The 14974-nt window shown below is 43.9% G+C and overlaps 1 protein-coding gene across 1 annotated transcript in view; it reads right to left on the bottom strand.

Moving 5' to 3' along the window:
- Positions 1-2726: 2726 nt before the first annotated feature.
- The window catches only part of LOC311150637 (adhesion G protein-coupled receptor L2-like), a gene marked incomplete at its 5' end in the record, with an annotated part of 133947 nt that continues 121699 nt past the window's right edge, over positions 2727-14974 (bottom strand). Inside the window, 5 exons of the mRNA XM_084188128.1 lie at positions 2727-4838; positions 10248-10376; positions 12888-12987; positions 13711-13839; positions 14359-14527. Of these exons, the coding sequence (XP_084044254.1) occupies positions 3904-4838; positions 10248-10376; positions 12888-12987; positions 13711-13839; positions 14359-14527 (1462 nt within the window). The 3' untranslated portion in view covers positions 2727-3903. The remainder of the gene's footprint in view (positions 4839-10247; positions 10377-12887; positions 12988-13710; positions 13840-14358; positions 14528-14974) is intronic.

Below are 14974 nucleotides of genomic sequence, written 5' to 3'. Positions count from 1 at the left end.
ATAACTCAACAGTATTCTTAGGTTACTGGGCATAGGAACAGGCTGGGTATGATTCAAAAAGGTTATTATTACTTAATGACGTTTACTTTAATCAGTAGGACAGAGCGTGGGAGCTGGATTTTGTCTAGACCATGCATTTTTCTTTTGTACAATCAGATATAAAATAATGCCTACAAATACAATCCAATACCCCCAATACATATACAAGTCATAACTGCAATAGAAATGTGAGCATTTCCATTGGTTTTACTGTTTGTGTTATGTATAAATGATTTTGATTCACAGAGGCCTAGATTTGGGGTTGTATAAATGCAGAACACGCCACAAGCAGATGCAGAATGCTGTGGCATAGTGTCAGTGTGGGAATGATGCAGAGCCACATTCAGATGCTCTTTATCTTTCTGCTGCAGAGTGAAATGTAGAGGAATGTAAGCTGTGCATTTACAGGGGCCCTGAGGAAATATAATACTCCTGCTTTGTGCCTGTACTAATGTAATTATGCATAGTTCCCGCTTTGGCTAAAGATTGCTATCCCCCACTAACATAAACATTTGTCCGCAAGAACACCTTTTCATTCTAATATGACCGTTTTTTAATGTGTGTTTTTTCCCAAGTAAAACCATGGTGAAATGGTAAAATCATTTTTTTTAATGACATAAAATGTTCATTTAATTTTTATCACATTTAGGATGCACCCGCAGATGCACACACACGCACACATACCACACCACATTTTGGAATACAGGGTCTGTGATCTGAGTTTCAATGAAACATCTTGTTTGATATGTTTTGAAGATGGACATGAAATAATGTCCAAATCACCAGCGGGTGCAACATCAAACAGACCCAAATGAAAACACTATAATGTCTGCTCGGACATTGGCTTATTGCACCTTTATTTGCGACCTGGCCCTGTGGAAACAGCTCCAGGATTGTCTGATTATAGATTAAAGATGGGTTGATTAGTCAAGTTCTTTCATCTCTACCAAACTTCGACAACTTCTCATTTGTTACACGAAGTGTCATCATTGATATGCTGTATCATAGTCTAACCAAAAGTAATACCCAGTTGGAAAGCTGGAAAGCTTGATGGCTAGGAGGGTGAATGGTGACATCATTGAGGGTCCCTGTTCTTTTATCAATGGCATGTGACTTTGTCCCAATAGGGAATGAAGCTGCACCCTAACCCACCCCCCTCACAGAGTATATTACAGCATTACCCATCCTCCCACTCATCATGGGAAAATAACATCAGTCACCAGTATATTGGACGGTATTACAATGCACTTCTCCTGAAGGTGATAAGGTGAGAAAGCTAATATAACAGACAGATTACTTAGCGATAATGAACCAATATATATGCATCATGCAAAAAACAACCCCTAAAGCCTTGGGAGAGAAGGGATGCCCATATTTTTCATTCATCATTATTTTGCCTGAGCTACGAACACATATAGATGGAGGATTATGACACAAAATTGACACCGTCACGTCTTGTACCCTTTCGTGTTGATATTGGTGTTAGAAAGGAGAATTTGATTGTGTGCCACTGATTTAACTGTTTATGATAAAGCTGCCTCTTAAAGGGATACTTCGGGATTTGGGCAATGAAGCCCTTTATCTACTACCCCAGTCAGATGAACTTATGGATACCATTTTTATGTCTCTGTGTACAGTATGAAAGAAGTTGGAGGTAGTTTCGCGAGCCAATGCCAACTAGCGTTAGCATGCTAGCAGATACCCATAGACTTTCAATCATTGCGCTAACGGTAGTTAGCAATTGCGCTAGTAAGCAACTTCCTTCAAACCGCACGCAGAGAAATAAAAAATGGTATCCACAAGTTCATCGGACTCTGGGGAAGTAGATAAAGGGCCTCATTGCCAAAATCCCAAGGTATCCCTTTAAGAGGCAGCTTTATCATAAACAGTTAAATCAGTGGCACACAATCAAATTCTCCTTTCTAACACCAGCAACAACACGACAGGATACAAGACGTGACAGTGTCAATTTTGTGTCAGAATCCTCTATCTATATGTGTTCATAGCTCAGGCAAAATAATGATGAATGAAAAATATGGGCCTCCCTTCTTCTTAAGTCCTGAAGTATCCCTTTAAGACAACAAGACAAGGTCCATTCCTTTCCAAATGAACTGCAAGTCCGAGAGAGCCTGCTTGTACTGTATGCATGGTCCTGGTCCCTGGTCATCAGCTTTGCATTTCATCTGATTTTCATTACATCTGAAGTGAAAGTGAAGCCAAGTTTCCATATAATATAACAGACCGGTTCAGTGTCTCCCGGCCGGGGCCTGTTGGATCTGGATAGCTCTGTGTAAACGGAGAGGCTGACATTCAAACACCGCGGCAGGGAGCCATGGTGGACTTAGCAGCTCTGCTACGCTCTGCCCTGCCTTGGCCACGGGCCCCGCTCCTTTCTCTCTCCCTCCCTCCAACGTCTGACAGAGAATTGGCATCTCACATGGCCTAATGAAGTGTATGTCACAGTTAAATGCGGAACTGAGCAGACGTACGTTGTCTACTAAGAACAACTGGGTGGTCAGCTTGAAGCAGGACCTACTAGGCAATAATATTTGAATGAAAGTTATTGAGCAAGATCAGTCAGATAACTCTCCCTTTGACATTTCTCTCCATGGCTACAGGTCAGCTTAGCTCTCATCTTGCTCCGTGTCTGGACATGAAAGAAAGAGAACAGTCAGATATTTGCAAACAAGAAAAAATCTCACATTTATTTGATATCACAAGAGTTGAATTTTTATATCAGCTGACAATGGGCTCTTACAAAATAAATGAAATGAATCTAAACCATGCTGAAACAAGTCACACTACCCAACCATTTTTCTTTTTCAAATGTTCAATAATTCTGTTAATAAATTAATGTCAAAGGCTGAAATATGCTCGTAAAACTTGAAATATCGCATTGACACAATTTTTATTTTATTTTCTTTCAAGTAAAATAAATTACACAATGATCCAATTCACTCCAAATCTGTGCATGGCATGGTGTTAACAACAAATATTACTGGCAAAACTCTTAATTCATGAAAGCAAAAAGCACTTCACAAGCGGAGATGTGAGTATGGTTTCTTATGGGAATTTCAAAAAAGTATATATTTTTTATGTTCAAACATACTACGAGTCAAGTGAGAGGAAAAAAGACATTTGCACCGTTTGAGCAACCTGTTTTGAGGACAATCTCCTCAACATTGAAAGGTTGTATAATTCGTTGCCACAACATTTGTATTCTTAATTTGTTTACACTGTGGTACAGCAAAATATATTTTATTTAGCTGTTAATCTGACAACAGTTAAATGTGCAATAGAGAAAATATAATGCCTGAGTCTGAATTAGTGGTTCTTCATTTGACATTCCTCAATGTGGAGTGGAATGACTCTAGGTTCTGGAGTGGAATGACTCTAGGTTCTGGAGTGGAATGACTCAACAGATCCTCATTTTGGAAACTATTCCAAGAACACTTCACCAGTGTTCCTAAAGTTCTAAACCTGGAGTTTGAAACCATGTTTTTTTTCTTCTTCAGTATAATACAAATGCAGGCAGAACAGGGATGGCGCCAGACACTTGGAGTGGTCTGTGCATTTCCTTCTCTGCAGTCCCACAGCAGAGCGGAGCAGTTGAAGTCCAAAGGACATTTGTGTGTGACCGAGTGTATGTGTGAAAAAGTCATCCATCTCCTGCCTACCACCCACAAACATTTAACTTCCTCCTCTGACGGGTCATTAGGAGTGCAGAGGAGGACTGGGAGGAGGACCGGTGAGGGCTGGCAATAGTCTTGACATCAACCAAAGCCCACACACATACAGTACATATGTTCAAACCTGTGCAAAAACACCAGAGAGGTGCTTCCTCTCCTTCCTCCATCCACCTGCTCAGAGGCTGGTAATGAGCTGCATCTGTCCATCCTGGGGGCCCTCTCCCTCAGGTTCACAGTCCTCAGCGCTGGGTGTCACAATGCACCCATCGCTGGTGCCCCGGTTTATGTGGTAGTAGGACAGGGGCTGGGGCCCGTCACCCAGCTCAGGCATGCTCTTATGGTACAGGTCCTCCCCCTCGCTCCTGGGGGAAGGGGACAGGTCGTCGGCTTCATCGGCGGGGTAGGGTGAGACCGAGGGGGAGGCTGAGGGAGAGTCTCTCAGGTTGGGCATGCTGGTGTACAGGGAGTCCCTGTTATTGTTGGGTGACTGGGAGTCCCTGTCCTCCGTCGCCCCCACTGTCTTGGAGCCGTGGCCCCCAGGCCCCTCCACAACCCTCCTGGGGGCCTTGTGGGCGCTGTAGAGCAGGGAGTGAGTCCTCTGGGGCAGGAGGGGGGCCTCTAACGCCTCCTTGTGGTGGGGGTGCAGCAGCAACTCCAGGGTGGGGTGACCGCCTCCAATTACCCCGACTATACTACCTCTCTGGGGGGACGAAGCCTCAGCATGGTTCGCCACTATGGCATCATCCTTGCTGCCGCATCCACCCCCACAACCCCTATCCCTGTCCACAGTCACCCTGGTCTGGGGAGGGGCCCGGTCCCTGTCCCTCTCCCTGCTATCCCGGTGGGGGTTGTGGCCCTTGGGGGGCCCGCGGGGCCTCAGGTTGTTGTGGACCAGCTCAGAGATGATCATCTTCTCGAAGGCAGCATCGTCCAGGCTGAGGCCCCCCTGGTCCCCCGGGCCGCAGACCACACCCCCAACCACGCCCCCGCCCACAACGTCCTCATAGTCATCGTCATGGTCACGCAGGGAGTAGCAGTTGTTAAAGTTTCCGTTGAGGGGGAGGGTGTCCATGGCACTGATGTCCCTGCTGTGGGTCAGAGAGTGCTGCCCTGCAACGAGAGGTACGACACCTGGATTAGATATCACTGATAAATGTTTATAATCAATATTAAATCACAATCAATACAATACAGTTTAATACTGCTCAGGACACTTCACTGTTAAGTGTTTGCAATAGTTGCTATCTCGATATTTTATGTTTATATTTTCATATTTATACATAATATACAGTTCAAGAGGTTGAAATTTGAAGTCGTTTTCTATCATGTATGTTTTCATTTTGCATCATCATGTCTGACATTATCATAGCCAATACGGAAGTTATCCTGAACAATATTCGACAAATGAGAAAGGAAAAAAAAAGAAACATTACACATCCAGCAACAACACACTGATAATGTAGCTAGCCAGGAAGCAACGACATAGCAAGATCAACATAACATCATTACACAGGTTATGAGAGAAAAAAATGCTAAGGTGGAGGTAGAAAAGAGACAATGAATAAAACATTCATTCCAGCCTTAAAAAAAAGAAAGCAGGAGTAATGTGGAACACAGACGCACGGCCACTTCGTTCACCCAGTGGGGCCACACAACCACGATACAGGCACGGTGCAATGACTCACTTTGCCACCACTCACATCAAGTGTGTCTGCTCAGGCTATCTGGCCTAAGAACTGCTGATATGCAACAAAAAAAAGTAAAACATATGCTTTTTATTGCGGCATAAAAAACAAGACAATCACTGAAATAAGACAAAAGAGGAAGGAGGCCTGGATTCAGTCGGTCCCTCTCAGATTTGGGTCCCCTTAAAAAGTTACCGATTTAACTCTCATTTGCAGATAAAAAATTTTGAGAAAGCTCTAAAGAAATAATCCTGAGAACAACTGAATCCAGGACTTGGCAGGTGGAGGGGTTTCAGCAGCAAGCAATCACAGCCTCTTTACAGTCTAAAATGGCAGATACACCATCATATCATTACTCTCTCTTTCTCTGCTTAAAATGTGATTGAGGGATGATTTGATTTAACAGGTTTCTATCTATCTACTTCTCCCAGATGGGAAGGAAATACTTTGTACACAATAGATCACATTGATAACCTCTTGTGAAGCCCAAAGATTGGCTAGAAGCCTTTCGGCAGAAGATGAAGAAGAGAGGGAATAGGAGGATCAGTCTAAATGAGCAAGGGAAGAGGATGAAAAAAAAGAGCCGTATTTTGGCGGTTAGTTACTGCCTCGCTTCAAGCTCCGCGAAAGGGGGGAGATTGAAGTTTTAGATTTCAGTTAAATGAGTCTGAATAGACCTGACTGTGAGATGGAGGAATAAAATTGGAGCTGGGCTGTGACACACACTGCTGTGGAGATAAGGACCGTCTTTTTCTCTCTTTAGTAGGGAGAAAAGAGCGTAAAAACAGACATCAAATAATTTCTACAAAAATAGTAAAAGAAGGGAACAGGGATGGGGGATGGGGGAATGGAGGGATGGGAGGATGGAGGGAGGAGGGATGGAGGGATGGGAGGATGGAGGGAGGAGGGATGGAGGGATGGAGGGATAGAGGGATAGGGGGATAGAGGGATAGAGGGATAGAGGGATAGAGGGATGGAGGGATGGAGGAGGAGTGTGAGGGCAAAGAAAGGGGGCTAGAAAAAAATATGGAAATAGCGTGAAAACAGCCCCACTGCGGGATTTGCATTTGTTTATGCATGGGCAGTCATTTTAATGCAGACAGATATTGTCTACTGGGAGGGGGTAAGTGATGTGAAACGAATTTAACTGGACACCGCCAGAGCCAGACAGCTGCATTCTGGGAAAGATTCCAACGGAAATTCGCCCAAGATGTTCTCTTTACCGTTACTGCATCAAATTAACATCTGCACAGTATTACCTTTGTATTAATACACTTAATAGAAGCCATGTTGATCCTTCAGGATGGGGAGGATCATCTATAACGACTATAGCAGAAGACATTAGAAATAAGCTAACATTTTCAACTTGAGCCTCTTCAATACTTTACACTTGGGTGATTCATCATCATATAACTAGGCCTGGGAATTGCCAGGGACTTCACGATATTATCACGATACTTTGGTGCCAATACGATATGTATTGCGATTCTCACGATTCTATATGTATTGCGATTTGATACCGTGATTTCATTGCGATTCAATATTCCTAACATATTTCTCCCCATATGTCTGCTGCAGAGGGACAAGAGAGAGCCATGTGAAAATGAGTTTTGATCAGTTCTGGTGCAGGTATAGCAAAATAGCACAAAAATAATATTGCGATATTGTCAAAATGATACGATGCAATACAGTGGGGGAAAAAAGTATTTAGTCAGCCACCAATTGTGCAAGTTCTCCCACTTAAAAAGATGAGAGAGGCCTGTAATTTTCATCATAGGTACACGTCAACTATGACAGACAAAATGAGGGAAAAAAAATCCAGAAAATCACATTGTAGGATTTTTTATGAATTTATTTGCAAATTATGGTGGAAAATAAGTATTTGGTCACCTACAAACAAGCAAGATTTCTGGCTCTCACAGACCTGTAACTTCTTCTTTAAGAGGCTCCTCTGTCCTCCACTCGTTACCTGTATTAATGGCACCTGTTTGAACTTGTTATCAGTATAAAAGACACCTGTCCACAACCTCAAACAGTCACACTCCAAACTCCACTATGGCCAAGACCAAAGAGCTGTCAAAGGACACCAGAAACAAAATTGTAGACCTGCACCAGGCTGGGAAGACTGAATCTGCAATAGGTAAGCAGCTTGGTTTGAAGAAATCAACTGTGGGAGCAATTATTAGGAAATGGAAGACATACAAGACCACTGATAATCTCCCTCGATCTGGGGCTCCACGCAAGATCTCACCCCGTGGGGTCAAAATGATCACAAGAACGGTGAGCAAAAACCCCAGAACCACACGGGGGGGACCTAGTGAATGACCTGCAGAGAGCTGGGACCAAAGTAACAAAGCCTACCATCAGTAACACACTACGCCGCCAGGGACTCAAATCCTGCAGTGCCAGACGTGTCCCCCTGCTTAAGCCAGTACATGTCCAGGCCCGTCTGAAGTTTGCTAGAGTGCATTTGGATGATCCAGAAGAGGATTGGGAGAATGTCATATGGTCAGATGAAACCAAAATATTACTTTTTGGTAAAAACTCAACTCGTCGTGTTTGGAGGACAAAGAATGCTGAGTTGCATCCAAAGAACACCATACCTACTGTGAAGCATGGGGGTGGAAACATCATGGTTTGGGGCTGTTTTTCTGCAAAGGGACCAGGACGACTGATCCGTTTAAAGGAAAGAATGAATGGGGCCATGTATCGTGAGATTTTGAGTGAAAACCTCCTTCCATCAGCAAGGGCATTGAAGATGAAACGTGGCTGGGTCTTTCAGCATGACAATGATCCCAAACACACCGCCCGGGCAACGAAGGAGTGGCTTCGTAAGAAGCATTTCAAGGTCCTGGAGTGGCCTAGCCAGTCTCCAGATCTCAACCCCATAGAAAATCTTTGGAGGGAGTTGAAAGTCCGTGTTGCCCAGTGACAGCCCCAAAACATCACTGCTCTAGAGGAGATCTGCATGGAGGAATGGGCCAAAATACCAGCAACAGTGTGTGAAAACCTTGTGAAGACTTACAGAAAACGTTTGACCCGTGTCATTGCCAACAAAGGGTATATAACAAAGTATTGAGAAACTTTTGTTATTGACCAAATACTTATTTTCCACCATAATTTGCAAATAAATTCCTACAATGTGATTTATTTTTCTCATTTTGTCTGTCATAGTTGACGTGTACCTATGATGAAAATTACAGGCCTCTCTCATCTTTTTAAGTGGGAGAACTTGCACAATTGGTGGCTGACTAAATACTTTTTTTCCCCACTGTATATCGTAAAAAATAATATCCTGATATATAACTGTATAGATTCTCCCCCCCCCCATCACTACATATAACACTACTTGACATCTGTCTGTTAGGGAGTTACACCCAAACCAGTCAACATCTATTTAGTTACACCCAAACCAGTCAACACCTAATATTTAATGTCCTTCAACTGTTAGTCATTAATAATGTTTGAGTCCTTTCATTTTCTTGAACTGTGAGTCATTAATGATAGTATCTGTAGTGTTTGAGGATGCAGGTATGTGGAGTATCTCCCTTATGATTGTCTGTGTCTTTCATGTATTTCCACATGATTCATCTGCCTGTAGGGAGGACTGACTGATGATGAGTCTTGGCAGGTCATGGGGATGATCACACTGACGCATACAATAACCTGTTAATTTGACTCGGTCACTGTAAATGTATTAACACCGCTCAACTAGAATAAGTTATCTTATACTGTCATTACTTATGATGACTGTACATTTTAATATCTCAAAAGCATTGTTTGCTTGCACATGGCGTGGGGGTATTTATAGATTCTAGTTAAATGTGTGGTGTTTTGATTATGGTCATTGGTATATTGTTTGAAATGAAATAGTAATGATATCATGAAATGTCTGACTTCTGTGACAATCTATTTATGTTAGGTTCGGAACTCTTTCCAACCTCCTCCAGAAGAAAAAGGCAGATGATTTAAGTGTTCTCATTGAGAAGCGAGCGAATTTGGAGACCTGCCAAATCAGAGGGAGCGACTACAGTTTCTGTAAGTTCTCCTGTATCCTTCCCTTCCCTTCTTCCTCCCTCCCTCCCTCCACACATTCATCCTAGCGCTGCTTCCTTTCCTTCCATCCTCTTTCATCACCAAATGCCTCTGCATATCTGAGGGGTATAATTCTGCCTGCATTGCGTCTTGTACTCCTGTGTTTTTTATTCCTTTATATGCCTTCCTCCTTTAGTCTGATAGAGAGCATATCTGGTTCACGCTACACAGACAGTGACATAATTCAAATCAAACTGGGATCCGGGTTTGTAGTCAAGACATTTTTTCATAATGCCATTGAACCTGATGTAAATGTAGCATCAACAGGTGTACGAGGAGAATGGAAAATAATAGGATATCATATATAAACGGAATAAATGCATCCCATTTCCTATAAATGACTGTTGGAGTAGTCTAGATAAGATAGCACTGACCTTTCTCAACCTTATCTGGTTCTGTGTAACAAAGCACAGCTTGTATACTAGATAAAGATGAAATAAAGACAGGTGGTAATGAGAGAGGAAAGAAAGGGCAACCCTACATTCTACAGCAAGACTTCTCAACACCTGCTGTGTAGGGGCCACAACCCCACAAAGAACCGCTATTACAATTAGTTTCAAACACACACTAAAACAAAACAAATGTGTGTCCAAATGGCACCCCATTCCCTATATAGTGCACTCATTTTGACCAGAGTCAAACTTGTCAAGGTAACACACTACATAGGGAATATGGTGCCATTTCAGACACAGAGAAAGACAGATCTATATAGAGAGAAAGGTTAGAGATCACCATGCACCTGGTGGGTGAAAGGCCGGAGGGGAGGGGGTGTTGCACACCACAGTCTCAGCCAACAGGTTGTTATAGGGGTTGTTAGGGTCGTGGGCTCGAAGCAGAGGGTTAGTTAGAAGGTAGTTGCCAGTCATCCCTGTGAGAAGGAAGGAAGAAGTGAGGGAGGAAAGAAAGAAAGGCAGGAGAGAGAGAAAGAGGAGAAAAAGAGAAAGAGAGGGTATGTTAAGAGGTAGATGTCAAACCCTGCAAGAACGGTGGGAGAGAGAGGGAGTGAGAGCGTTAGAGAGGATGTGAGGGAGGAGAAATACTATTATATGATTATATTTTATTCTATTAAAAAGACGAGGCCAGAGAGTAAAGAAGGGAAGAAGGCGATAGAGAGAAAGCGACCAGAGGAAAAAGTATATATGTACAGGAGTGCAGCAGTGTGCTTCTTCAGTAAATACAATGTGCTGGTTAGTTGGGTAGTTGATGTTTAAATCATGTCTACACACCGCATTCTCCAGATTTAATTTCACAGAACAGCAAGCAATAAATATTGTCTGCAACAAGTGAGTCTGTCTCTATAAACAAAGCCACTTTCTGTACCACCAGACAGTACCAAGCACTCATGTACTAACAACATTGTCAAGTACTTTCTCTGTTAAACAAATATTTGACTAATTCATAAATACTACTGTAGGGACTACATTCTACAGTGGGCGTTATAATATTCAGTATGATTACAGTAATGATAAGAGGCCATCTGAACTCTCTGAAGGTCTGTTCCAGGTGCCTAGGAGTCAAAAGAAGAATACTGGAAGAGATTATTTTTTGGGCACCATGATGTTTTAATAAACATCTTTATTTTGCATTTAAGCCTCAGTTTTGGATATATTAATTTTTTCGATAGTATGCGGGTCTCCATCTCTTCCAGTATGATTACAGTAGCCATATAAAACAAGACCATACAATCAAACTGATGATGTTGGGACTACAAACCGGTATCTATTGACATCACTTTGCTCCCACATAATGTAAGTGTGCATAATGCATCTATAAGTATAATGTATAATAGCAATGTCCAGTCATTGAAAACGAATCTCTTATATCTCATTTCTTATCAGTGGCGATTAAGAGTTAGCTTAATGCTGACACTGATAAGGAGGATAGAAGTTAAAAAAACTATTTAGCAGTGCAACTCTGAGCTGTATCATGTTAAACCTCTCTGTGACCTCTCCCTCACTCTCTTCCTCTGTCAGTTTCTCTCTTTTCCCTCTCTCTACCTCTCCTCGTTCTCTCTCTATCTCCCCCTCTGTCTGTCTCAGTCTTTTTCTCTCTCGTCTCTCCCTCCCTCCCTCCCTCGCTCTCTCGCTCACTCTGTCTCATGGACGAAAATCATCATGAGACCAGGCCAGGGTGAGGATGAGTCAGTGCACAGCCAGCAAAGCTCCTGTAGCCAGCCAGTCAGGGTCGCCCAGAGTTGAACACACACACGACACCAGCTTCTCATCACTACCACTTGAAGCCAGACTAAGTAGCTATGTAATACTTCTCTCATCCAACAAGTAGCAGCTGTGCAGATCGACCACCAAAAGACACATTGACGTGAACTTTGACTCATCGTAAAACATTTGTTCAGCATGTATTTGTTTACTTGCTGCTGAAAAACATGTATTTTATTTGTTGTTTATGATTTATTGTAATATAATAAGGACAGACACAAGCACATGGACAATATTGAGTAAACATTAATAATTTTACCAAAAAGCTGCCTCCTTGAATGAAGAGCATCATCATTGACTGGTTAAATAAAGGTTAAATAGATACAAATAAAATCAGCATCTGCCAGATTTATTCAGGCACTTGTTGTCTATTCATGGTCCCATAACAGACAGAACACAGCACGTGTAGATAGAGACAGAGGGGCCAGAAGGGACAGAGGGGACAGAGGGGCCAGAAGGGACAGAGGGGCCAGAGGGGCCAGAAGGGACAGAGGTGCCAGAAGGGACAGAGGGGCCAGAGGGGACAGAGGGGCCAGAAGGGACAGAGGGGCCAGAAGGGACAGAGGGGCCAGAAGGGACAGAGGGGCCAGAGGGGCCAGAAGGGACAGAGGGGCCAGAGGGGCCAGAGGGGCCAGAAGGGACAGAGGGGCCAGAAGGGACAGAGGGGCCAGAGGGGCCAGAAGGGACAGAGGGGCCAGAAGGGACAGAGGGGCCAGAGGGGCCAGAGGGGCCAGAAGGGACAGAGGGGCCAGAGGGGCCAGAAGGGACAGAGGGGCCAGAGGGGCCAGAAGGGACAGAGGGGCCAGAGGGGCCAGAAGGGACAGAGGGGTCAGAGGGGCCAGAGGGGCCAGAAGGGACAGAGGGGCCAGAGGGGCCAGAGGGGCCAGAAGGGACAGAGGGGCCAGAGGGGCCAGAAGGGACAGAGGGGCCAGAGGGGCCAGAGGGGCCAGAAGGGACAGAGGGGCCAGAGGGGCCAGAAGGGACAGAGGGGCCAGAGGGGCCAGAAGGGACAGAGGGGCCAGAAGGGACAGAGGGACCAGAGGGGCCAGAGGGGACAGAGGGGACAGAGGGGCCAGAAGGGACAGAGGGGACAGAGGGGCCAGAGGGGACTTTGGGGCCAGAAGGTACTTTGGGGTCAGAATGGACTGAGGGGCCAGTCTTACCCTGGTGGTTGAGGGTGGAGGTGCTGTTGATGTCTCCGGAGATGAAGGAGGATTCTGACTGCTTCCTCACTGTGTCGTTCCACATCCTCCTGATACGACTCTGTAGGAGGTAAACAACAACACACATATTAGAATAACCTGAAACACTGATGTCCCTTCCCTTTACATGCTATCATGCAACAGAAAAAGACCACAAGAAAAATGCTCTTTAAAATAAAGGCAGCAAGCAAACACAATGGATTACAAGAACTACCTCCAAAACAAAATGGATACATGCGAAATGACACCCTATTCCCTATACAGTGCACTACTTTTGACCAGGGCCCATAGGACTCTGGTCAAAAGTAGTGCACGATATAGGGAATACACTGGTATCCTTTCCTGTTCCCTCTACATGCTAGCATGCAACTGGAGAACAAGGCGTAAGCTCTCCCTTTCACCCTCAGTGGAAAGAAAGAAAGCTATTTCACACAAGAGGATTAGAATGACCAGCTTTAACTCAACACTAACTCTCTTCCCTCTATGTGTTAGCATGCAACAGGAGAGAAAGACCACAACTGGCCTTTCCCTCCTACGCCGCAAACCAATTTCCCTCTGAGCAAATAAAGCTACTGAAGTGTACTACAGTACTGCTCTCAATACAAATAAAGGGTTGAGAGAAGGTATATTCAAGTGTTCATGCTGGTCCTTGGCATGCTAGCATGCAACAGGAGAAAGACTAGAAAAAGAACCTTCGTTTCCCTCTCCATAGAAAGAAAGGATAGAAAAAAGGTATATATAATCCAACTTCCCGCTGCTGTACTGTACCTAGTATGTACTGTACCTGTGTGGCGGAGGAGTAGCGTGCGGTGGATCGGGATGTGGCTGTCTTGGCCGAGCTGTGGGACCCTTCAGAAGGCAGACCTCCGCAGCACTGGGACTGACGGAAGCATTTGCTGTACTCTTTCCGGACCTGCAGCGGGCACAAGATCAAGGCAGAGCGACATAAACACAATGAGACACCACAACAGTGACAGTCTACTCCAGTGAGAGATAGAGAGAGGAAAGCTTCCTTGTAAAGCCACAAAATCCATATCTTTATCAAATGCCACCCAGCCGACAGCAGTAGTTCAAATGGCGTCTCTGGAGATAGGCCTATCACGTCTGCCATGATGACACATTAAAATATCATAGGGGGAGGGGGATTTTTCAGGGGGACAAATATGACACAGTAGCGTTGCTAATATCAGAGATAGTCTTAAATGTCAAGAGACAGCAGACATTGAAATGAAAAGTATATATTTTGCATTAGACTTAAGTACACATATATACTTTTACCTTATTTATTTGGGAAACTAGTCATTAAAAAGGTTATTTCCCACTTCTGGTGAGGAAAGCTTGTCTTATATTCAAACATTGATGTACAAAATGCAGTGCTTTATTGGAGTCTGCAGCATTATCTTCATATAGCCCATATGTATTAAATCCTTACCTTTTTCTGGAGGAGACAGTGGAAGATAAAGATGAACATCCCTTGCAGAGTGTTGAAGATGGTGAAGAGGTACGCCATGACGACGGAGGACTCGTTGAGGAAGAACAGACCAAAGGACCAGGTCAGGCCCAGGAGAAAGAGCAGGGCGAACGCTCCAAGCACCCAGGATCTGAAACACACAAATATTGATCACAATCATTAATAATAACTGAAGCAACTGCCTTGATTTAATCTTTCATTCATTTGAAGTTGCTCTTTGTTCGGTTCCTAAGGATTTGTTCTGTGGGGAAAGAAGGAGGCCGTGTTATTATCGCTCTCTATTTCTCCTTCTGGACATGTTTATACACTGAACAAAAATATAAACGCAACATGCATCAATTTCAAACATTTTACTGAGTTACAGTTCATTAATCAGTCAATTTAAATAAATAAATTAGGTCCTAATCTATGGATTTCACATGACTGGGAATACAGATATGCATGTATTGGTCCCAGATAACTTTTTTTTTAAAGGTTGGGGCGTGGATTAGAAAACCAGTCAGTATCTGTTGCGACCACCATTTGCCTCATTCAGCGCAACACATCTCCTTCGCATAGTGTTGATCAGGTTGTTGAT

Source organism: Coregonus lavaretus, assembly GCF_964263955.1.
Source record: "Coregonus lavaretus genome assembly, chromosome: 23".
Taxonomy (NCBI): Eukaryota; Metazoa; Chordata; class Actinopteri; order Salmoniformes; family Salmonidae; genus Coregonus; species Coregonus lavaretus.
This window is presented reverse-complemented; position numbering and strand designations above follow the sequence as displayed.